The sequence below is a fragment of the Eleutherodactylus coqui genome, chromosome 12, assembly GCF_035609145.1.
Source record: "Eleutherodactylus coqui strain aEleCoq1 chromosome 12, aEleCoq1.hap1, whole genome shotgun sequence".
NCBI classification, from domain to species: Eukaryota; Metazoa; Chordata; class Amphibia; order Anura; family Eleutherodactylidae; genus Eleutherodactylus; species Eleutherodactylus coqui.
This window is the reverse complement of record NC_089848.1, coordinates 70573698-70596370: the sequence shown is the minus strand read 5'-3', so window position 1 is coordinate 70596370 and position 22673 is coordinate 70573698. Positions and strand designations below refer to the sequence as shown.

At 43.8% G+C, this 22673-nt stretch overlaps 1 protein-coding gene across 2 annotated transcripts in view; it reads left to right on the top strand.

The window, feature by feature from the left end:
- Positions 1-17741, top strand: part of SLC4A2 (solute carrier family 4 member 2) — a 74778-nt gene extending 57037 nt beyond the window's left edge. For both annotated transcript variants that reach the window (XM_066585090.1, XM_066585091.1), the window contains exons 8-23: positions 727-907; positions 1111-1246; positions 1367-1547; positions 1640-1748; positions 2014-2198; positions 5007-5220; positions 5376-5591; positions 6294-6442; positions 9460-9654; positions 9794-10015; positions 10650-10739; positions 10885-11051; positions 11182-11435; positions 14630-14799; positions 15269-15442; positions 16899-17741. In XM_066585090.1, the coding sequence (XP_066441187.1) occupies positions 727-907; positions 1111-1246; positions 1367-1547; positions 1640-1748; positions 2014-2198; positions 5007-5220; positions 5376-5591; positions 6294-6442; positions 9460-9654; positions 9794-10015; positions 10650-10739; positions 10885-11051; positions 11182-11435; positions 14630-14799; positions 15269-15442; positions 16899-16979 (2724 nt within the window). In that variant the 3' untranslated portion in view covers positions 16980-17741. The remainder of the gene's footprint in view (positions 1-726; positions 908-1110; positions 1247-1366; positions 1548-1639; positions 1749-2013; positions 2199-5006; positions 5221-5375; positions 5592-6293; positions 6443-9459; positions 9655-9793; positions 10016-10649; positions 10740-10884; positions 11052-11181; positions 11436-14629; positions 14800-15268; positions 15443-16898) is intronic.
- The last annotated feature ends 4932 nt before the right edge of the window (positions 17742-22673 follow it).

Genomic DNA, 22673 nt, shown 5'->3' with positions numbered 1-22673 from the left:
ATTCACACACACACACAGCTGTGGTACATCCATGCTGATTTCCAGACGTTGCCAGCTCAGCAGACTCCTAGATACAGTGACCAGCCCCTGGTCATGTGATTTCCAGACTCCACCCACACGTGATCACATGATGGTGATGTCATCACAGGTCCTGGTGGCTGCGGTCGGCTTATCCAGTTTACAGTACTTTCTACCAAATTGCACAATGGCTCCTCCCACAGCAGTGACGTCACTGCAGGTCCTTCAGCCCACTGGATCTCTATGGTGGCGGTAGGTCGGTGTCTTCTGTCAGGACCACTGAGTTGCGTCTAAGATAATAACAGCTTAGTTGTATTCCTATTTTGTTATTTTTGTCCTCCCCTTCCAAGAGCTCTAACTTTGTTGTTCTTCTGTCGATCAGGCTCTGTGTTTTATATATGTTGTAGGACTTGTGATGATGTCACAAGGGGGCTGAGCGATGACATCATCAGGGGCTGAGCATGAGAAGCACCCATACATACATACTAACGGACAAGTGGTTGTTAGTAGCTTGGTTGGCATAGGCTCTGTGTGCCACTGTATGGTGTCTGTGATGCACCATATTCTCCCTTAGTAGCAGAATGCCCCCATGATACGACTTATAAAATATGCCATGAGGTACAATATGGCTGGGTAATACAGTCATGTGCATGAAGCCTTCAGGTTAGAGTGTATGTGAAATACGCCATCTCTCTTCTGCATTCCCAGGTATTTGTAGAGCTAAATGAGTTAGTTGTGGACAAGCACCAGGAATTACAGTGGAAAGAAACTGCTCGCTGGATAAAGTTTGAAGAGGATGTTGAAGCTGAAACGGACCAATGGGGAAAACCACACGTGGCTTCTCTGAGTTTTCGCAGCCTTCTGGAGCTCCGACGAACATTGTCCCATGGTAAGCAGAAACTGAGTTATTTGGAGGTGCAGGGCTTACTGAAAAATAGTGATCTGGGATGACCTTGTCTTCAGTAATGTAAGGGTTAAATGATTGGTGGAGGCACCAGAAAGATCTAATGTGCGGTGTGGGTACAGGGTCCATAATGGGCATATGCATGGAGGGCATGAGGTTGTAATAAAATCCTCTCTCTTCCTCCCTAGGTGCTGTTCTTCTAGACTTGGACCAAAGAACTCTGCCAGGAATTGCTCATCAGGTTGTGGAACAGATGATCATCAGTGATCAAATAAAGGCGGAAGACAGAGCCAATGTGTTGAGAGCTTTACTCCTAAAACACAGGTCCATGACTGTACATGCATGTATTGTAGGATGAACACATAACCTTGCATGTTCCCATTGTGCATGTTTTAATTTTTTATTTTTTTTTAATAAAATAACACCCATTCATTGCCTTTTTAGTCACCCAAGCGATGACAAGGACACATCCTTCTCAAGGAACATTTCAGCTGCCAGCCTTGGCTCTTTGCTTGGACATCACAGCACAAACCATATTTCTCAGAACAGTGAACCCAACTTAACTGATCCCCTGATGGGTGGAGACCCAACAGAACAGGATACCAAAATTGACATTGATCGTGAGGTGAGATGAGGTTGAGTTGTTGAAGTAGGAACCATTCAGATCTATGAATAGGTGAGAGATGATCAATACATTCTTCTCTGTCAATTATCCAGCGGGAATCTCTTCCCTCATTGCCCACAATCCAACGCTCAAAGTCTAAACATGAACTGAAACTCCTTGAGAAGATCCCGGAGAATGCGGAGGCCAGCGTGGTGCTAGTTGGTAAGTATGCAGCTTCTAGAGTCCATACCTTGTTCATTCGATTTCTCTTGTTCTTACCATAGGTTTGTCCATGAAGGGTCAAGTTCTTCAACTGCAGGTCTTCTAAGGATGTTTCAGGACTTTGTATCTGATATAGAATATCATATTTGTTGTAGTCAGTATGACGCATGCCATGATTTTGCTCTATGCTGGGAATATCTCAGGTTTGGTGTTACATATGTCATTACGCATCAGTCTATTGATCTTGGTTCTTATGTGTCTTCAGGCTGTGTGGATTTCCTTGACCAACCAACAATGGCATTTGTGCGACTACAGGAGGCGGTTGAGCTGGATTCTGTCCTGGAAGTTCCCGTACCTGTGCGATTCTTATTTGTCTTGCTAGGACCCAGCACATCCAATATGGACTATCATGAGATCGGGAGGTCCATCTCTACTCTCATGTCAGACAAGGTGACTCTTATAAACCTCCTGTCATTTTTAGTTTCACCATTACCTATGGACGTTTATGGGAGAGTGTAGTGATCCTGTTCTGTGACACGTACAAAGGTGTGACAACTACAGTACATATTGACTTCTATGGAAGAGTGTAGTGAACATACTTTACGAAATATACAAAAGTTACTGTGCAGTGAAGGGGAGGAGGTGAGCTGTGTTTATTACCTCATGTGGCGTAGAGTGCTAAGGCATCAGTATGCAGTCCTAAGCTCTCGTTCACGACCTCAAGGTTGCGAGTTCAATCCCTGCATGGCTCAAGGTTGGGCATCTTCCATTTTCACCGAGGTTGGTAAAATGTGTACCCAGCTTGCTGGAGGGTAATAAATAAATTACCTGCAAGCACTGCAGAATAAGTTGGCGCTATACAAATAACAAGTCCCCCCCCTCCCTCCCCTAACAAGTCCCCCATAGTATGGGAACAGCCTGCCCAGCTGTTCCCATACTCCTGGTCACCCTTGTCACCGTGTACAGAGGGATATTGCCATCTCGTCCATGATTGATCCAGATGAGAATACCCCTTTAACTTTATTTAGTTGTTTTTAGCATTACAGGGCTTTAACTTTATAACTATAATGTCATATGTTCAACATGATGGGGCAGCTATAAATGCCAATACCCACAGGCATGCAGAAAAGGCAAAATGCATACTGCTGGGAACTGGTGTTGGATCTTCACTTGTATCTCTAAGCTTAGCATGTTTCTGTAGTATTATGTACATTTATCCCATTTTCTGTGATTCGATTTGTTGAAGGGGTTGTGTGAGGAAAAAATGGGGCAAATGCAGGTAGTGGAAGAAAATGACATAGGAGGTTGTACTCACTGGTTAAGTTTTCAATGCTTCAGCGCCACTTCTGTTCCTCCCCACTGAACTTTGTTTACATGGTTACAGTTGTGACATGCCTGCATGCCCGTGTGACCACTGCAGCCCATCACAGGTCTTGGCGGTATACCCACAAGCCCTCGCCTCTCCTCTCCTGAATGCTCATGAAGTTGACATCACTTTTGATCCAAGTCTATTTGTTGTAACGAGTGTTCAGTAGAGCAGAGATGAGAGCTTGCCGACAGAGCAGGATTCAGCAAGTTGTCTTGTATGTTACTGTAAGACACGCAAGCTGCGGAAGAAAACGCATCAGAAAATGTTTAATAAAAATTCATATATTTAATAAAATAAATACAATGCATTCAAGAAAGTTTCCAAAGGTGTCCACGGTTTATAAGGTAGACCTATTGTACTTTTATACAGGCCGACAGTCGCCCAAGTAATCGCTCAAAAGAGCGATTGTGGACAACTGTTGGTTCATGGTTTATGGTGCTTGGAGGAATAAAGAAGTCTTTCATTTAAACTGCATCGTTGCTCGCTGCCACGGTTCTTCCTTTCTCGTTGTGGTGTTTGGGGTCAAGCGATCCGGATCCCTTCCGTGGCCTGCACATGGACAGTCCCACCCTGAGGGTCTGATGGAGTAGTGCTATCTTACATTCTATTTCACGTGTTGGTTCATGTAAACATGGGACCCAACAGAGTAAGGCTGCATGCTCCCGGCAGAGCTGGATTCCACATGCAGAATCCCGCCGCAGGATCCAGCCCTGGCAGTAGCGGCATCCGCGCGTACCTGCTTTTGCTTTCTTCAATCTGTATTGCGTATGGTCCGCACAGCTCGCCGTCGGACATGCAGAGTGCAAATTTTTACTTCTAACTCCTGCTTTTCCTGCGGAATCCATGACATTGCGGATGGGCCGCAGGTTGGACTGCTTTGATTGACTTCAATGTAAGCCGTCCATGTGGGAACCGCAAAAAAGATGGAGCATGCTGTGATTTTTTTTTTTTTTTTTTTTTTTTCTTCATCCACGAGCGGAAACCGTAATTGGCTTCGGCTCGTGTGCGTGAAGAATCATTTTTCCATGGCATGCTATGGAGGGTTATTGCTGCAGAACCCAGTGGCGGACGACCGCTCCGGATTCCGCAGCAAAAATCCATCTGTTCCTTAGGCCTAAGTGCGTGAGAATTGCTCACTTGTTGGCGTCTCTCTGTTTTTAGTTCACCGAAAAACTGAGCAACGGTCGGCCCGTGTAAACAGGCAGTTGTTCATCTATGAATGACTGCCTGTTAACTTTGAATAGAGGCGGGTGGATGGAAGAGATCTCCAGCCTGCTCCACCTCCATTCAGTGAGCGATCCTTCAGAAGTGATGATTGCTAGGTTACAACTGTTGGGCGCTTAAGCGCCCGACAGTCGTTCCATGTAAAAATACCCTAAAGCAAGACAGGATTATGGTTGGACAATCCTTGGAGCCTCAACGGTGACGAATATTTTGTTTTGTGGCATTATGCATCCTTATTGGCTTCCTCTTCCCTCCAGTACTTAGAGTCTGTGAAAACATTTTTAATGAAGGGGCATAGCTTTTCTTTCGTAAGGTTGTCATATACCCAAGTCCTCTACTAATCATCCTGTCCCCCACCACCACCTTACACATGAACAGTGGTCCCAGTTAAGCATGCATGTGTTCCCAGTAGGAAGAGGGAAATGAGCTGCTGGCTGCCCATTGATGAGCGGTGAGGTGGAGAATCGTTACATAAACTTCACTGATTTTCAGTTTCTTTTTTTTTTCTCTTTTCGCATCTTTTTTCCTTAGTGTTTTCTTCCTACAGCCTCAGCTTTTCCATTCTCCTCTTTGGTTCCTTAGCTCTAGGCCCAGATCCTGCTTATCCTACCTCCTTGTGATCCTTGTGGCACCTTTTTGATCCTCCCTGTATGTCTCCTCCTTAGTCATTCCATGAAGCCGCATACCTTGCTGATGACCGTCAAGATCTGCTGAATGCCATTAATGAGTTTCTAGACTGCAGTGTTGTTCTGCCTCCTTCTGAAGTGCTGGGAGAAGAACTTCTGCGTTCCGTAGCCCTGTTTCAACGAGAAATGCTAAGACGGCGCCACGGCCAAGAGAAGAAAGTCTTGGAGGAAGCCACCACGCCTGAGGATAAAGGTTTGTGGCATCTTGTTTCCTTACTGCCTCCTCCTATGCAATGACCTCTTTCTTCTTCTGCACATTCTTTATATGTCACCACTCTCATATCCATCATTCTTTGTGGAATGTTCTGTCATGCAATAACATCTATTCATGTCCTCTTTCCCTTGTAGCTCTTCTGACTAAAGCAGTCGTGTCGGGTGATGGTGGAGATGATCCACTGCGCAGGACGGGGAGACCATTTGGAGGTCTTGTGCGAGACATTCAGCGGCGTTATCCAAAATATGCAAGTGATTTTCGTGATGCCCTGAATGCGCAATGCATGGCCGCTGTCATTTTCATCTATTTTGCAGCACTGTCACCTGCAATAACATTTGGGGGCCTTTTGGGTGAGCGTTCCTACTGTATTTCTTTTTTTGTTTTATTTCTTGTAGTAAAACTTGTACCAACCAACCAACAACCAGCATCTTCTCCGGCAGTTTGTAAACCTGAGTCTTGTACAAAGCAGGTTATTTCTTTATCATCTACTCACATGCTCCCTCCTCTGTCATGTTTCATTAGGTTTATCAGTTTTCGGGCCACAGTCTTGCGCATGTATTCAGTGGTCATCCTCCATCGCCGTCCAAATGTTCAGTTTCCTAATGCAAATTGGAAATGGTGCAATGCCTCTACAGAGCCCTCTATTAGGAGGTAGTATTCCTGCAAGTCATTATTTTAACAAGCCTCGTGACAATGACTGGAAATATAAGCCAAAAGCAGAAACTTCTCCAGGAAAAATCCGGCTTTGGCTTATATTCCCAGTCATTGTTACAAGGCTTGTTAAAAGGTCTGACCTTGACTTGCAGGAATGCTGCCTTCCAATAGGTGGCGCTGTAGATGCATTGTTTCATCTTGCCATTTGCATAAATTTCCCAGAGGAGCATGCATGGCCTTATAAGTCTTTTCACATCTTCTAGGTGCTCCCCTTAAGGAGAAATGATACCTTTCCTGACCCAGTTTCTTAATGTTCTGTGCAAATCATAAGGTTCCTTCCCACATGTCCTTCGTGGCCTTCTCAATGTCATTCTTGTGTGTTGCTGTTCTCTCTCTAGGTGAGAAGACGGGTGGTCTCATTGGGGTGTCAGAACTTATCATTGGGACCTGCATACAGGGCGTGATATTCTGTCTTCTGGGGGCACAGCCACTACTGATTGTTGGATTTTCTGGACCATTGTTGGTGTTTGAAGAAGCCTTTTATTCGGTGAGGTTATGTATTAAGGGGTTTGGGGAAATGGGTTGGAATCAAGAGTATTAAGAAGAAGAATCTGTGATAAAAAAAATTGAAGATGAACAGTAGAATGCCCGCATATAGTGTCCATAGAAAGTATTCACCCCTTCAACATGCGTGGATGTGGATTTAACAATGATCAATGTGAAACAAGAGTCTACAGATCTGGTATGAAAAGCATCAACTTCACATATCTAATTGGAGTTTTCCCTTGATTTGTGTGGCTGCATGCTTGGTCTTACTACAACTGGTTTCAGGCTTCATTAGAGACTCAAACATAGCAGATCCTAAACTGAATATGGGATGTAGGGAAATGTAGCATGTAGAGATGAGCGAGCACCCAAATGCTCGGGTCCACGTTATTCGAGTCAAGCTTTTTGTAAAATTCGAGAGCTCTACTCGAGTAACGAACCCCATTGACTACAATGGGAGACTCGAGCATTTTTGTATGTGAAACGACGGGTATCCAGCTTTTTTTTTTTCTAGGTTCGTCTCTCCCAAACGAGCGTCAAGCTCGGCAGAGTATGTTCGCTCAACTCTAGTATCATGTGCTTTATATGAAGTTTTACAGACCCTGGAGGCTTAGCTGCAATATCTAATTAGCAGCAATGACTAAAGGCCCTTTTACATGCAACAATATTTCTCAAAATTCATCCAAACGGACAAAAAGGAGTGATAATTGTTGCATGTAAACGAGGGCATTTTGCACTTTTCATTTGAACTATGGATTTTAGCTCCGCATGAAATCCATTGCTCAGCAGCTGAAAGACAAAGCAAATACATTCCATTTGAATGCATTTCGCTCATATTTCAAAGGACTGCAGGATACACAGTGCACTACTTGTGGTTTTTTTTTTAAAGTTTTTTTGTGGGTAAAAACCTAAAAAAAAATTTCAACATTTATAGATTTTTCTTCTTTTTTTTAAATTAGTAAATCTAGGCTAAATAAAGTATGGAAATGGGTTTCTCATTTTGTTTTGGATGTTTTGATATATAATATGTATGCTTTCAGATTACAGGGCGCATACGGCGACGGTTTTGGTTGGCGTCGGCTTTGCGTTATTTTCTTTTTTATGTATATATTTTTCTTTTATTCTATAATTTTGTTTTACTTAATTATGTAATTATTTTTTACCATGTCCACCATGACGTAATATAAGACCTCTGGGGGTCATTCACATGTTGTTTTTTTTTTTCTTTCTTTCTTTTTTTTAAATACACACTTTTCCACTGTAGCTGGAGCATCCATAGGAGCCCCAGTTACAGGGGAAAACATCCCCCTGTAGTGACAGTAGTCACTGGCAGAGCTGATCAGGATCTTCTAAAACCCTGCAGCTCTGCTGTGCCAGGGCATCCCGGCGGTCACGTGACCGCCGACTCGCGTATTGGAAGTTATACTTTCACTTCTTAGTACATAGTGCTCCCTTTTCCTTTGGGTTATCAGCTGTGCCTAACAGCTGACAGTCCGACCTGCTTCTGATTGATTGCAGAAGCAGGGGCTTTAATCCCCGCTGTATTTTTGCTATCGAAAGGGATTAAAGCCCAGGACCAAGCGCTGTAAATTTACAGAGCTTGATCCTTAATGGGTTAAACACAGGCTTAAAGGCCCATTTAAACGGCGCGATGATCGCTTAAAATTCGCTCAAACGACAGTTTGAGTGACGGTTTTGAGCAATCCTCTTTGCATAACTCTAAGTAGCTAATCGGCTCCTTAAGAGTTATGCAGGCGGAGTGGGATACCACTGCAATAGCTCTGAGAACAATGCAGCTGTTTGGTATATGCAAACAGCTGCATTGTTCTCGGAGCTTTCAGTTGGTGTCCCTCGGAGAACTGCCAGCGGGATACCAGCTGAAAGAATGCTATCAGCATCGCCCACTGAGATATCAGCGTGTGGCGCTGATAAGGCTCATCGCTCATTTCTTTCTGGCTAGAAGTAAGCGATGAACGAATAGTGCACAATGGCCGCACATTTAGATGCAATTATTATAGCTCAAAAGACTGCTTTAAATGGGCCTTAACTCAGCAAACAACTTGTGGAGGAAAAAGAAGGTGATTAAAGGTCATTTTATATGCAAATGAAGATGATTAAAGTGTTAGTGGCCATTAAAGCCATTGACACTTTACGCAGCGAGATCTCTAAATTTTTCAGCCATTTGAAAGATTATCTTTGTGTGTAAACGGACCTTAAGGCTGGGTTCACAAGGGGCAGAATTGCTGCTGAATTTCCGTGTGGAAAGTCAGCACGACAATTCCGCCCGCGGCCCCTAATCCCAGGATTAGCCAGCAAAACATGAAAACTAACATGCGGCGTGGAATTCAATTCCACAGCATGTCAATTCTTTTCTCGTTTCCGCCGCGTCCGCTCTCCTCTCTATGGGGAGAGAAAGCTGCAGCGTAATGCCGACGGCAAAACCACTCCAATACTGGAACGGTTTTGAAGCTGCGCTTATCCAGTGGAAATCTCACGTTTTTTTGGTGCCTCCATTCCGCTGGAATTCCGTCCCGAGTTACCCCAGCCTAACACCTGCCTAGTATTCCTCTCTATCTAAAGGATTAGGTGCAAAGAAACTGCCCTCCAGGTCCCTGAAATGTAGTGTAGTTGCTTAGAAAAGTGTGTCTTTATGGTGGACGCATTTTGAGCGATAATCGTTGCGTGTAAAAGGGCCTTAACACGGTACTACATTTTTTGTTTGTTTCTACATCTACACAACAAAACATGAGGGATAACAGTGAATACTTTTTATAATCTCCTTCAAAAGTGTTATGTAAATGTCCCAGGAATGAAGAAATCACGCTTTCTGGCTTCATGACTAGTTGCTAACAGATGTAATGAGGATATAGGTTAGGCAAGCATAAGAACATACAATAGTTAGTCTAGCAACATGTGATGGATTATAGCAGAGTTTTGGTGGTGAGAATACACTAGACTAGGAGAATATCTTTTACATTTTAAGATGGACTTTTAGAAAGTTAACTTTTTCATATACAGTTTTGCTCAACTAATGGCCTAGACTACTTGGTTGGCCGCGTGTGGATTGGCGCTTGGCTCATTGTGATCGTCCTGGCTACTGTAGCCTGTGAAGGAAGCTTCTTGGTTCGCTTTGTCTCACGCTTCACACAGGAAATCTTCTCCATCCTGATCTCCCTTATCTTCATCTATGAGACTTTCTTCAAGTTATTCAAGGTGAGATACAAAATTTCCCTTCACATGTTCCATGTTAGCTGATATTCCATGTCCACCTCATTGTTGTCCTCCACGTTATCTACAATCCTAGACTTTGCAGCTGTTTTGACTGCAGTCTTTCCACCACTTTGGTTCTTAGGTCTTTAAAGAGCATCCTCTCACTAACTGCAAGAACCTGACAGACTTAGAGCTCCTCAATGTTACTGATGATGTGCAGTACAATGAAACTGAGACCGTAGTGCCAAAAAATATCACAGGACAACCAAACACTGCTCTTCTGTCACTGGTACTGATGGCGGGCACTTTCTTCATTGCCTTCTTCCTGAGGAAACTGAAGAACAGCAACTTCTTTCCTGGAAGAGTGAGTAGGCACTTCTGTTCGTCATCATACAACACTTTCTTTAAGAGCCACTGCTTAAGGCCCATGTAAACACAATGATTATCGCTCAAAAGCCAGCGCTTGAGCGATAATCGTTATGTGTAAATTCTCCCATCTTTCACTCTCCGGCTGAACGATGATTTTTAGGTGAGCATAAAATCCATCGTTCAGCCGGAGAGAAGATAACACAGACCGCATGCTATGTTTGCTGTTCTTAGTGCTGTATTCTCCACAGGAGCTGCTGATTACATTGTATTCAGCAGAAAGCCCGCGGCAGAACAAAGGGGCTGCTGTTCTCCGCATACAGCTCCAGGAGGCTCATTTACATGCAACTGAACGTGATAAGCTGCTAATGGACATTAGTGTCCATTAGCAGTTTATGTAAAACAAATCTTTTGAACGGTTATCTTTGCGTGTAAATGGGCTCTTACACTCTGCTCTGGTCTGCATTAGTTATTACAGTTTAATGTATGGAGATTGGTCTGGTCCAGTAATTCTGTGATCCATGTCCAGTACCAGTTTACACTGTTGTTGCTGTATAAATATACTGTGTATCTATATTTTTTCCATAACTTCTATAACCTTTTTAACTATATTAATTACCATGTGGATTTAGGTACGTCGGATCATAGGAGATTTTGGTGTTCCAATCGCTATTCTTATCATGGTCTTGGTTGACTTTAGTATCACTGACACTTACACTCAGGTAAGTGACCCTTATTAATGAAATCTATCCTGATCTGGAAATCTAACCATATAAGGTCATTCGAGTCCAGTCATGCAATTATCACATCCCAACAACCATAGGAGACACCAGGAATGACCATTCCCGTGTCTGCTTGGGTTTACAGAAACTTAGTGTTCCCAATGGATTCAAAGTGACCTCACCAGAGAAGAGAGGTTGGGTGATGAACCCTCTAGGATCTGAGGAGCCCTTCCCCATCTGGATGATGTTTGCCAGTGTTCTTCCTGCTATGCTGGTCTATATCCTGATTTTCATGGAGACTCAGATCACTACGTGAGTTTTGACATTCTGCTCTTCCATGTGTCCTTTATTGGATACATCTCTTCATGGTCTTTCTAGCAGTAGAAGGGCTATATGACATTTTACTTGATGAATACCTAGGTAACTATTCATTTCTCTGCAGGCTCATTATAAGTAAGAAGGAGCGGAAGCTGGTGAAGGGCTCAGGCTTTCATCTTGACTTGCTTCTTATTGTGGTAATGGGCGGAATATGTGCACTTTTTGGGTTGCCATGGATGGCGGCTACGACCGTTCGTTCAGTTACGCATGCCAATGCATTAACTGTTATGAGTAAGGCTGTTGCTCCTGGAGATAAACCAAAAATCCAAGAAGTAAAAGAGCAGAGAGTCACAGGATTGCTGGTGGCTATCCTAGTAGGTAAGAAGTTATTGCCCCTATACACACTGTCTTATTTTCTGTTTTCCTTTGTTCTCCATATCTGTGCATATCTGCATGGACATTTCTTTTCTTCATGTGTATTCTAGATGTACAATATTGTGCAAAAGTTTTAGGCAGGTGTGTGGAAACATGCTGCAAAGTAAGAATGCTTTCAAAAATAGAAGTGTTAATAATTTTTGTCAGTTAACAAAATGCAAAGTGAATGTAAAAAAGAGAAATCTGAAATCAATATTTGGGGTGACCGCCCCTTTGCCTCCAAAACAGCATCGAGGTACTCTTGCACAAAGTCAAGGATTTTATAAGATTATAGTCAGGTGTATGATTAACCACTTATACCAAACAAGTGATAATGATCAGCATTTTCATATGTAGGTTGAAACAGAAACAGCTGTGTAGGAGGCTTAAAACTGGGTGAGGAACAGCCAAACTCTGTTACAAAGGTGAGGTTGTGGAAGACAGTATCATGTCACAGATTATACACCATGGCAAGACTGGGCACAGTAACAAGACACAAGGCAGTTATACTGCATCAGCAAGGTAGCTCCCAGGCAAAATTTTCAAAACAGACTGAGGTTTCAAGATGTGCAGTTCAAGTTCTTTTGAAGAAGCACAAAGAAACGGACAACGTTGAGGACCATAGATGCAGTGATCAGCCAAGGAAACTTATTGTAGCAGATGAAAGACACATCATGATTGCTTCCTTTTGCAATCGGAAGATGTCTAGCAGTGCCTTCATCTCAGAACTGGCAGGAGCCAGTGGAACCCAAGTACACCCATTAACTAATCGGAGAAGTCTGGACAGAAGTAGTCTTCATGGAAGAACCTTTGATGTAGAAACAAGGCCAATTGACTCAACTATGCATGAAAAAATAGGATACAGAAAAATGTCAGCAGGTGCTCTGGACTGATGAGTCAAAATTTGAAATATTTGGTTGTAACAGAAGGTAGTTCACCGAAGGGCTGGAGGACGGTACAATAAAGAGTGTCTACAGGCAACAGTGAAGCGTGGTGGAGCGTCCATGCAAATTTGGGCTGCATTTCAGCAAATGGAGTTGGGGAATTTGGTAAGCATTTCCTCAATGGTGAGATATACAGGCAGATACTTATCCATCATGCAATACCATCAGGGAGGCTTCTGATTTGGCTCCAAATTTATTCTGCAGCAGGACAATGACCCCAAACATTCAGCCATTGTCATTAGGAACTATCTTCAGTGTGAAGAAGAACAAGGATTCCTGGAAGTGGTGATAGGGCCCCGCCTAGCCCAGATCTCAACTTCATCCAGTCTGTCTGGGATTACATGAAGAGACAGAAGGATTTGAGCGAGCCGACATCCACAGAAAATCTGTGCTTAGTTCTCCAAGACGTTTGGAACAACCACTCTGAGTTCCCTCAAAAGCTATGTGCAAGTGTACCTGAAAGAATTGATGCTGTTTTTGAAGCTTTCTCTTCTGTTCATCCACTTTGCATTTTGTTAATTGACAAAAATAAACTATTACCACTACTATTTTGGAAAGCATTCTTACTTTGCTGCATTTTTCCACACCTGAATAAAACTTTTGTACATTCCTGCAATGTTCAGTATTTATTCATAGTCTATACATACAGACATAGGCCAGAATGACTATCGGATATATATCAGCAGAATAGCCTTGTAGCAGAAATAGTAAAGCAAAATGACCAGTGACAAATATGCAGATCAAAAGAACTACCTCATGTCCTACATAGAATTGGTAGAATGGCCTGTGCCCAGATATAGACCAGTAGAGTGAACTGGTACCAGTTATAGATTGGCAGAATGATATGGTACTAGATATACATATATATATATCTACACGGGAACCTCGGACCATGATGCAGCAACCAATGAATTGTAAATTCTAAATGTCTTTGTAATTTTCTCTCAGTTATGCAGTATTGACAAAGGATGAATAAAGTCGAAAAAAGGTGCCATCAATACCTGATGCCAAATATGTCAGCAGAATGACTTGTGACTGGATGTATATCTGGTACCAGGTGATTCTGCCGATCTATATCAGCTCAGTGACCTCACATCACAATGCAGCAAACCATGAATTGTTCTGGAAATCGTTTGAAGCTTCTACTCTGTAAATGACCTGGTACCAGATACAGACCACAAAGGTGCTATCAATACAATGTTCGGTCAAGCAATCATTTATGCATATTATTTTAGGACAAATCCAAGAGCCTTGAAAATATTTCATATTTTAATGCCCCATTAAACTTGCTGCAGACGTGTTCGCTAAAGTATTGGGAAAGTATTGAATTATATTTTATGCAGTAGTGTTGTGTGCATAGCAAGAAGTATGTGTACAAAAGACATGCATTGTTTTACTAACAGGGGCTCAGACTCTGAGCATGCAGCTTTGTCGTAATTAACCTTTGTAACAGTTTACTAATGTGCCATTTACACAGGACAAGTATTGCTCAAAATTTGTTCAAATGAACAAATTTGAGCAATAATCGTGCAGTGTAAATGCAAAAAAATCGCTCACTATTCGTTCACAAGTTTTTATCGCTGATCTTCAGTGAGCATAAAAACCATCGCTAGCTCCTCATTGCATATAAACGCTTGCCGCTTCACATGGAAGGTAAAGCTCTGAGCAAGAAGCCTGCAATCCAGCAGTGAAGTCAGTGTAAACGATCTGCACAAGCACTACCGATCTTAGTGGTGACGTCAGCGCTCGTGCAGTTGTTTACCTGACTGTCATCCCATGTAAAAGGGCCATAAGAGAGAAGTATCAGACATGCTGAATATTTTGAATTGTTTACTTTGTGAGGGTTGCCACACTATATAACCTCTTGCATTGGAACAATAAAGTAGAATAGCTTGAAAACATCACTTGAGTGTTTCTCATTGTTTTTCTTCTCTGATGCATCAAATAATAATTAAGCATATCTGATTGATAAGGCTACAATACCCCTCGAGTAATCTCTGAATTAAGCGAATACTTCAATAGTATCAACAGAGGTTACAGTAGCCTTGATTCTGCCCGTGAATCACTCACTGACTAATGTCAATGAGGGCTTGGCAACTCTGCACCACAGCCAACTGGAGTATAGCAAAATCCTCTTCACGGGCTGCTGTCTAGGCATGCTACATGCTTTATGTAGAAGATGTTCAATGTTGACTTCAGTCTATTATTTGACAGGTCTTTCCATCGTGATTGGTGATCTTCTACGCCAGATCCCATTGGCTGTGCTGTTTGGGATATTCTTATACATGGGGGTCACCTCACTGAATGGGATCCAGTTCTATGAGCGCATCCAACTTTTACTGAAACCCCCAAAGCATCACCCGGATGTGATTTATGCCAAGAAGGTAAGTCCTCCCAGTACTGTGGTGACTTGATGCATCCTGATCATAGTATTAGTCAATCACTGCTTGTCAGGGTCACCGCTGAGCATAAGGCCTAGTAGTGGAAAGCATTCAGGTTGTCAGAAGCCATTGATCACATGTGAATAATTACTTCAATACAACCAGTTTGTATCCAGTGTATAGGGCTGTCTGACTGGTGAAGATCTGTGTGTCTTATACCTTTTGTATATGCAGTTGCCATAATGGTTCCACTTTACGAGAATCACCGCATCATAAATAAACTTCTGTAGAAGAGTAGAGCAAAGGAATCGTCCATCTCTCATGGTGCACAACTTGGCTTTATATCTGAAGATGGCGGCAGTCATCACGTTGTAGGCTGGATATGGGGTTGTCTGCTGTCTGTGTCATTTGCAGAGATACAAGGTGACCGTGTGCTAATGTGTAGAAGGTAACTCAAGTCTCTCCTTCCCAGGTACGCTCTCTTAGGATGCATCTCTTCACAGCGCTGCAGCTGGTTTGCCTGGCTGTCCTATGGGCTGTTATGTCCACTGCAGCTTCCCTCGCCTTCCCCTTCGTTCTCATTTTGACTGTTCCTCTGCGGATCTTCTTACTAAGGAGAATCTTTACGGATCGTGAGATGAAATGCGTAAGTGACTTAATCTTCCACTGACTGTGCAACCTTAGAAACCTAATATGTAATAATATCCCAGTATATAATAAACTAATGTAATATAGCATAATACAGGGTAACAGCTGTGGTGTAATATCTGTGTATAAAATGCCTCTATATACAGTATAATATAGTATGACACGTGAGATAACAAGTGAGGTGTAATATCCAAGTATAGATTATATCACTATATATCCTATAATACAGGGTCACCGGTGACAAGTGAGGTAATTGGTGAGGTTTATTACCTGTATAGATTATATCACTATGTACAGTATAATACAGGTGGGTTGTAGTATCCCAGTATATAGTATAGTACAGGATAACAGGTGAGATAACCAGTGAAGAGTAATATCCCTGCATACACTATAATATAGAGTGGTGGGTGAAAAAACAGGTGAGGAGTAATATCCCAGCATATAATAAACCACTATATACCATATAATATAGACCCTGAGGTATACAGTGTGACAGGTGACAAGTGAGGTCCTCGTTGAGTTTTAATATCTGTATAGAATATATCACCATATACAGTATAATACAGGTGAGTTGTGGTATCCCAGTATACAGTATAATACAGAGTAGTGGGTGAGAAAACAGGTGAGGAATAATATCCCAGCATATAATATATCAGTATGTACCATATAATATAGACTCAGAGGTATACAGGATGACAGGTGGAATTATGTCACCTGTAATCTTGTATTCTATTGTATATAACAGGTGAGGAGTAATATCCCAGCATATATCAGTATATACCATATAATATAGACTCAGAGGTATACAGGTGGCATAAAAGGTGAGCAGTAATATCCCAGTTTACAGTATTATACAGGGAGACGTGCAACTATATACAGGATCAAGGGTGCCAGGTAACAGGTAAGATATAATAACACAGTATGGAATATATCATTAGATACAGTATAAGGCCGCCTGCACATGAGCGGAAATTCTGCGGCGGGATTTCCCACGGAATTTCCGCCGCTGGAAGCCTGCATAGGATTGCGTTAACAAACGCAATCCTATGCAGACGGCCGTGATTTGGCCGCGTGAACTCTCGCGCGGCAAACAAATCGCGGCATGCTCTATTTCTGTGAGAAACGTTACTGCCCGGCCACCGGCTCCGGTCTGCGCATGCGCTGGCTGCCCGGCAAGCCGGCACATCAAACAGCCGGAGCCGCGGGCACGGGTGAGTACACGCTGGTCCCTGCAGGCGCTCGGGTCGGGTCCCACGGCGAGAATCCTCGCTGCCGGATCTGACCTGCCCGTCTGCAGGCGGCCTTATACTAGTGAAATAACAGATGAGGTATAATATTTCTGTAGAGAATAAATATACACTACAATACAAACTTCCAAGTCTCAGGCAACAGGAAAGAGTTTAGTCGGCATGTTTGTATAGTTTCTTCCTTGATGGTTGCTCTTCTCTCCACAGTTGGATGCTGATGATGTGCAGCCAATATTGGATGAGCAGGAGGGCGTTGATGAATATAATGAGATGCCAATGCCAGTATAAGTGTTTCCTGTGCCTTGGATAACATGGACATAAAACAGCCCAACAGCCTCGTCATGGCAGACTTACCCATGGAATTTCTATGTCCTTGCAATCAAATGTAGAAGCAATTTCAGGAGGAAGGATTGTTCTCCGTCTCCTCAGGGGAGGGGCATAACAGTAGATTCCACTCTGCAGAGGTGGAGCTGTCCTGGATGTTTGTGTAGGTAGAGACATTGAATGTGTCCATCAGACACCTCCTAGGTACATTTACTGTTACGTTAAGACTTGAGGGTGACGCTGCCATCCTCCCTGGATATTATTTTCTAAGAGTTTCGGACCTCAGTTGGACGGTTCTATATGTTCCAGCAGTGAGAATACAGTGCTCTGATTAGGAATCGTCATATGTATGAGGGACAGGAGAATATAAGAGCAGTAGTGTCAGTATGATGATACTCAGTATTATTACACAGGTGTTACATCCACTATTGGAGACGTTTCTATCCAGCACCACTCTCACAGGAAGGCAGCTAGATACCACTTACACTGGGCAACGACTAAGATTCACCAGCCTTCCCCTCTCGGAAGGGCACTGTGCCATTTAGCTTTGGGACCACAAGGTGGAAGGTTTCTGTAGAATGTATTAATTATTTTGACAATCACAGATCCCTGTGTCCTGTACCTCTGTATTATCCATGTGACATACCTGTTTTATCTGCAATAGAATGTATAAAGTAGAAGTATTTACACATAATTTAATTTTTGAAAAATAGCAAATAAACATTTCCATGTCTTAAAAGGTCATTATGTGTATAAAAACCTCAACCTATCCTCATACAGTGCATTGTGAGATACTAGTTCTCATGGTGCTGTCTGGGGTACTTACCAGCACTAGACAGTGCGGTGGTACTAGTGTATCTTGTCTCCACCACAAGTATGGTTGGAGACCTAGTGCTGGGCTGTACCTGCCCAATGTACGCCTAGAAGTTAGTGATTGGCTGCCTGGGACTGAGGTTTGCCTTGGATGGAGGGTTAGGGTCAGTTTAAGTGTTAGGCTTACATTATTAGGTTTAAACAGCTAATAATGTAAGCCTAACACTGAAACTAACCCTCCATACAAGGCGATCCGTCCCCGGCAGCGTACCATCGTGTCGGGTGACAGCTGTGGTGCGGCAGGGAGAGGAGAGCGGAGCATACTCACAGCTGTCCCCGCTGCAGGGGGACCAATACCGAAGATTAGAGTACGGAGGGGAGAGCAGCAGGGACCCCAGTGACAGCGCTCCCGGCTGCAGCGTGCACTGGGGGAACGGGAGTCCACATTGGCAGTGCATCGTGGAAAGGAGCCTGGAGAACATTTAGAGCGATCCCCGCCGCAGCAGCCGACCGGGGGGACGGGAGTGTAGTTGCCAGTCCGCCAGAGAGAGCAGTGGGGAGCACAATGACAGCGGTCTCAGCTTCAGCAGTGTTCGCAGACTGCACAGGAGCAGTGTCCTCCCTGCCGCAGTACTACCCAATCAGAAGCTAGGAGCGTGACACGGGCGTTCCCTCCTGCTAAGTGCTGTCACACCCCTAGCTTCCGGTGTCGCCAACGTACAACAGTACCCAGTGCGGTGAGGTGCTGTCATTTTACAGTGCAGCATGAGATGCTAAGGCCGGCTTTACACTGGCGTAAGCACATTTGCGCAACAGGTGTTGTGTATTTGCGCACAGATGTGCATGCTTTACTGTACTTTTTGTGTGCGCCAAAAAACATGCATCTATGCTACCATTAATTGAAATGGGCAATTAATGTAATTAGTTCAATGTGTGTTCTGTCCCTGTGGAAATGCACTGGTAAATAAAGCGTGCGGCATATTTTTGCGCAAACAAAATGCATGTGCAAAATACACTTATGTGAATGAAATCAATGGGTTCTATACATTTGTGTCAATCTGGCCTTAGTATCATTATTCATTGCAGGGGAAGATCCTCTCGGCCATTAGGGAGTTCAAAGAGGGGCCTGGATTCCTTTCATTACATGTCATGGGTACCGGTTTCTTGTAGATGGGATGTAGAGCCAGGAATTTATACCGATTTGCCAGACTTGGAAGGAATTTGTCTCACCTAATATGGGGCAGTTGGCTTCTGCTTCATACATGGTTTTGCCTCGTTCACCATGGATGACAAGTGGACTTGTTGGACCTGGGCCGAGCACATATGCCGGCCTGAAGAAAGAAGATCCGGCCGCGAAGGAAGGAAGATCCGCATCGTCCGAAGCAGGTGAGTTTATTCTGATTTTTAGGCCTCATGTCCGCGGGGCAGGAGGCACCCGCTACGGATTCTACATGAAGAATCCGCGGCTGGCGTGATTTTCCCTGTGGACATGAGGCCTATGGAAACCACTGACATGGAAAAGGACTTGGGGATTTTAGTTAACCGTAAGCTTAACTGGAGCAACCAGTGTCAGAGCCACATGACGAGAACATTGTTCTTCCTGATTATAAATCACCAGTCAGACCACACATGGAATATTGTGGACCGGTTTGGGCACCGGTACTCAAAAAGCACTTATTAAAACTTGAACTGGTACCAAAGTAATAAATAGAATGGGTGGACCACAAGACCCAGAGAAGTTATCACAATTCGGCTTATGTAGTTTAGAAAAAAAGACAGCCAAGAAGCGACCTAATAACAATGTATAAATATGTCTGGGGACAATCAAGGGATCTCTTCAATCACCAATTTATACCCAGGACTGTGACCGTAACAAGGAAGCATCCTCTATGTCTAGAGGAAAGACGATTTCTACACCGACATATAAGGGGGTTCTTTACTGTAAGAGCAGTGAGATAAGAGTTTAAGAAGGGTCTGGATGCCTTTCTTGAGTGTAACAATATTACATGTTATAGTCACTGATTACTTCAGATGGGTCAGTGATCTACAGACTTAGAAAAGTATGGAGCAGCACACGGAAGATTTCAGTAAAATGTCTTCAGCATCATCACATCCTTTTTTTCTTCCATCTCCAACAACATTAAAACAACGTTTCATCCGGATCCCGGCCTTTGTCAAGCTGCTCCATACTTTTCTATTTGCATAGACTGTGATCTAGGAAGTCTGGATCAATTGGTGACCGTGCACCCGTAAGGCTCCCCATATTTGTGGGTTTTACTTTGTGCTGCTGGATCTACTATCTTTTTGGATTTCATGATCCACAGATTTATTCTCATTGACGTTTTTTGCACCCCTCTGGATCACCGTTGGGTGGTAATAGGCCAAACTAGATGGACATATGTCTTTATTCAGCCTACCATACTATGTTCCCATTTTTCTCATTAAAAAAAAAGTAAAACATATTTGATATCGCCACATTTGTAAAAATAGAATAGAGGTGACGTATGGATAGGCTCTATCCAAAGCCACGGAAGGTTCAATACTCGGGGCATATACAAGGGGGCATCCCTGTTGCGGTTTCATTATGAATGGGAAAGGAGGGGGGGGGACGTAGAGTGAGCTAGTTTCTCAGAAGCCACAAAGGAGGAGTAAAGGCTGTTTAAAACCTTAAGAAATGGGTCTGAAAAGCCAGGACATAAATAACCAGCAGCGCTGATCAAACATATTCTCAGTGTCAAGACTTAGGGCCCATTTAGAAACAACGATTATCGCTCAAAATTTGCTCAAGAGCCATCTTCTGAACGATAATTGTTGCGTGTAAATGTGCATATCTTTCAGTTTTCCAAAGAACTGAACTCAGTTCGGCTTGAAATCCGTCATTCAGCAGAAGAGCTGATAAGACGTACCGCGCGCTGTGCTCTGCCTGGCGACCGCTGATGAACAACGGGTGGTCATCTGAACAAATTCAGCTCCCAGGGACTCACACGCTACTAATTGGTACTAATAGGCATTAGGACTGAATTAACAGAGCGAACATCTGGACAGCGTCGTGATGGACATGGACCGAGCCTGCTAGATAAGTAAAATAAGACCTCGTGCCTCTTTTGGGGCAAAAAATAATATAAGACAAAGTCTTATTTTGGTGGAGACATGGTAATAGATTTTACCTCTTCTTCTGTTAGTTAAATAAAGCAAACTAGATACCCACCTGTTTCGCTCCCCAGGCCACTCTGGACTGCTGATCCTTTCTTCTGCATAGCGCAGGCATGTGATACATGCCAATACAAGTGATTGGCGCTGGCCAAGCAAGAGATTGTTAAACGGTGTCCCGGTGATGGAGCAGATGAGAGGTTAAGGGGAATCTGTAACCCTCTTTTTGCATCTTTCACTGAGAGCAGCACAAGGTAGTGACTGGAGGGGGTAACATCATTCCTTAGGGAGAGCACCAAGAACGGGAGTGAGGAGACTTATAAGGCCATCCATGCTCCTCTGGGAAATATGCAAATAAGGGAAATGGAACAATACTTCTGTAGCGCCACCTATTGGATGGCAACATTCCTTCAAATCAATGCCTGACTCTTTAGACATGTCTTTAGAGCAGCGGTTCCCAAACTGTGCTCCACTGAGCCCTTGGGGCTCCACGAGCGACAGTCAGGGGCTCTGACCAAGGTTCTCCGTGGTGGCAAACATATAGCACATGTGCTGAAGGCTGCTTATCACTGTAGTGATTACTGCCAGGGTGCCGCAACTCCCTGCCGGTAATCATGCTGTGATGCTGATGCTGGTGCATAATATGATGTCAGTATGCACCCGGAATCCTCCTCCCCTATGTCCTCTCCTCCTTAGTTCCGCAGGAGAGGACAAGGCAAGAAACGTTCTGGCTCATACACTGACGTCAGTGTGCACCAGGGATCAGCGCAGAGCAGAAGAGGAGCAGCGCTGACTGCAAGGATGAAGTAGATGGGTTGAGGGGCTATTATTACTGGGACTACCAACTGTGGGGGTTAATATTACTGTGGGTATTAATATTACTGAGGGGTTGATATTATTACTGAGGGGGTTAATATTATTACTGCGGCTACTGTGGTGTAAATATTAATGAAGGGATTAATATTACTGTGGCTACTGTGGGGTTATTATTACTACTGGGGCTACTGTGGGGTTATTATTATTACTGAGACCACTGTGGGGGACACTATTACTACTGAGACCACTGTGGGGAACACTTACTACTGGGGGCCACTGTGGGGAACACTTACTACTGGGGGCCACTGTGGGGAACACTATTACTACTCCGGCCACTGTGGCGTGTCACTATTACTACTGAGGCCACTGTGGGTGTCACTATTACCACTGGGGCCACTGTGGGGAGGTCACTATTACCACTGGGGCCACTGTGGGGAGGTCACTATTACCACTGGGGCCACTGTGGGGAGGTCACTATTACCACTGGGGCCACTGTGGGGAGGTCACTATTACCACTGGGGCCACTGTGGGGAGGTCACTATTACTACTGGGGCCACTGTGGGGGGATCAAGTTTACTATTGAGGCCACTGTGGGGGTTACTATTATTACTGGGGCTAATATAAGGGATGCTACTACTATTGGAGCAACTATGGAGGTTACCATTGTTACAGAGGCCACTGTAGGGGACGCTGTTACTACAGGGGGCAATATAGAGGATGCTATTACTACTGGTGCCAATATAGGGGGTCACTATTACTACTGGGGCCAATATAGGGGGTTACTATTACTACTGAGGCCACCAATATAGGGGCTCACTATTACTACTGATGTTACCAATAAAGGGGGTGACCGTTACTACACGGGGCGGATTTACTGTA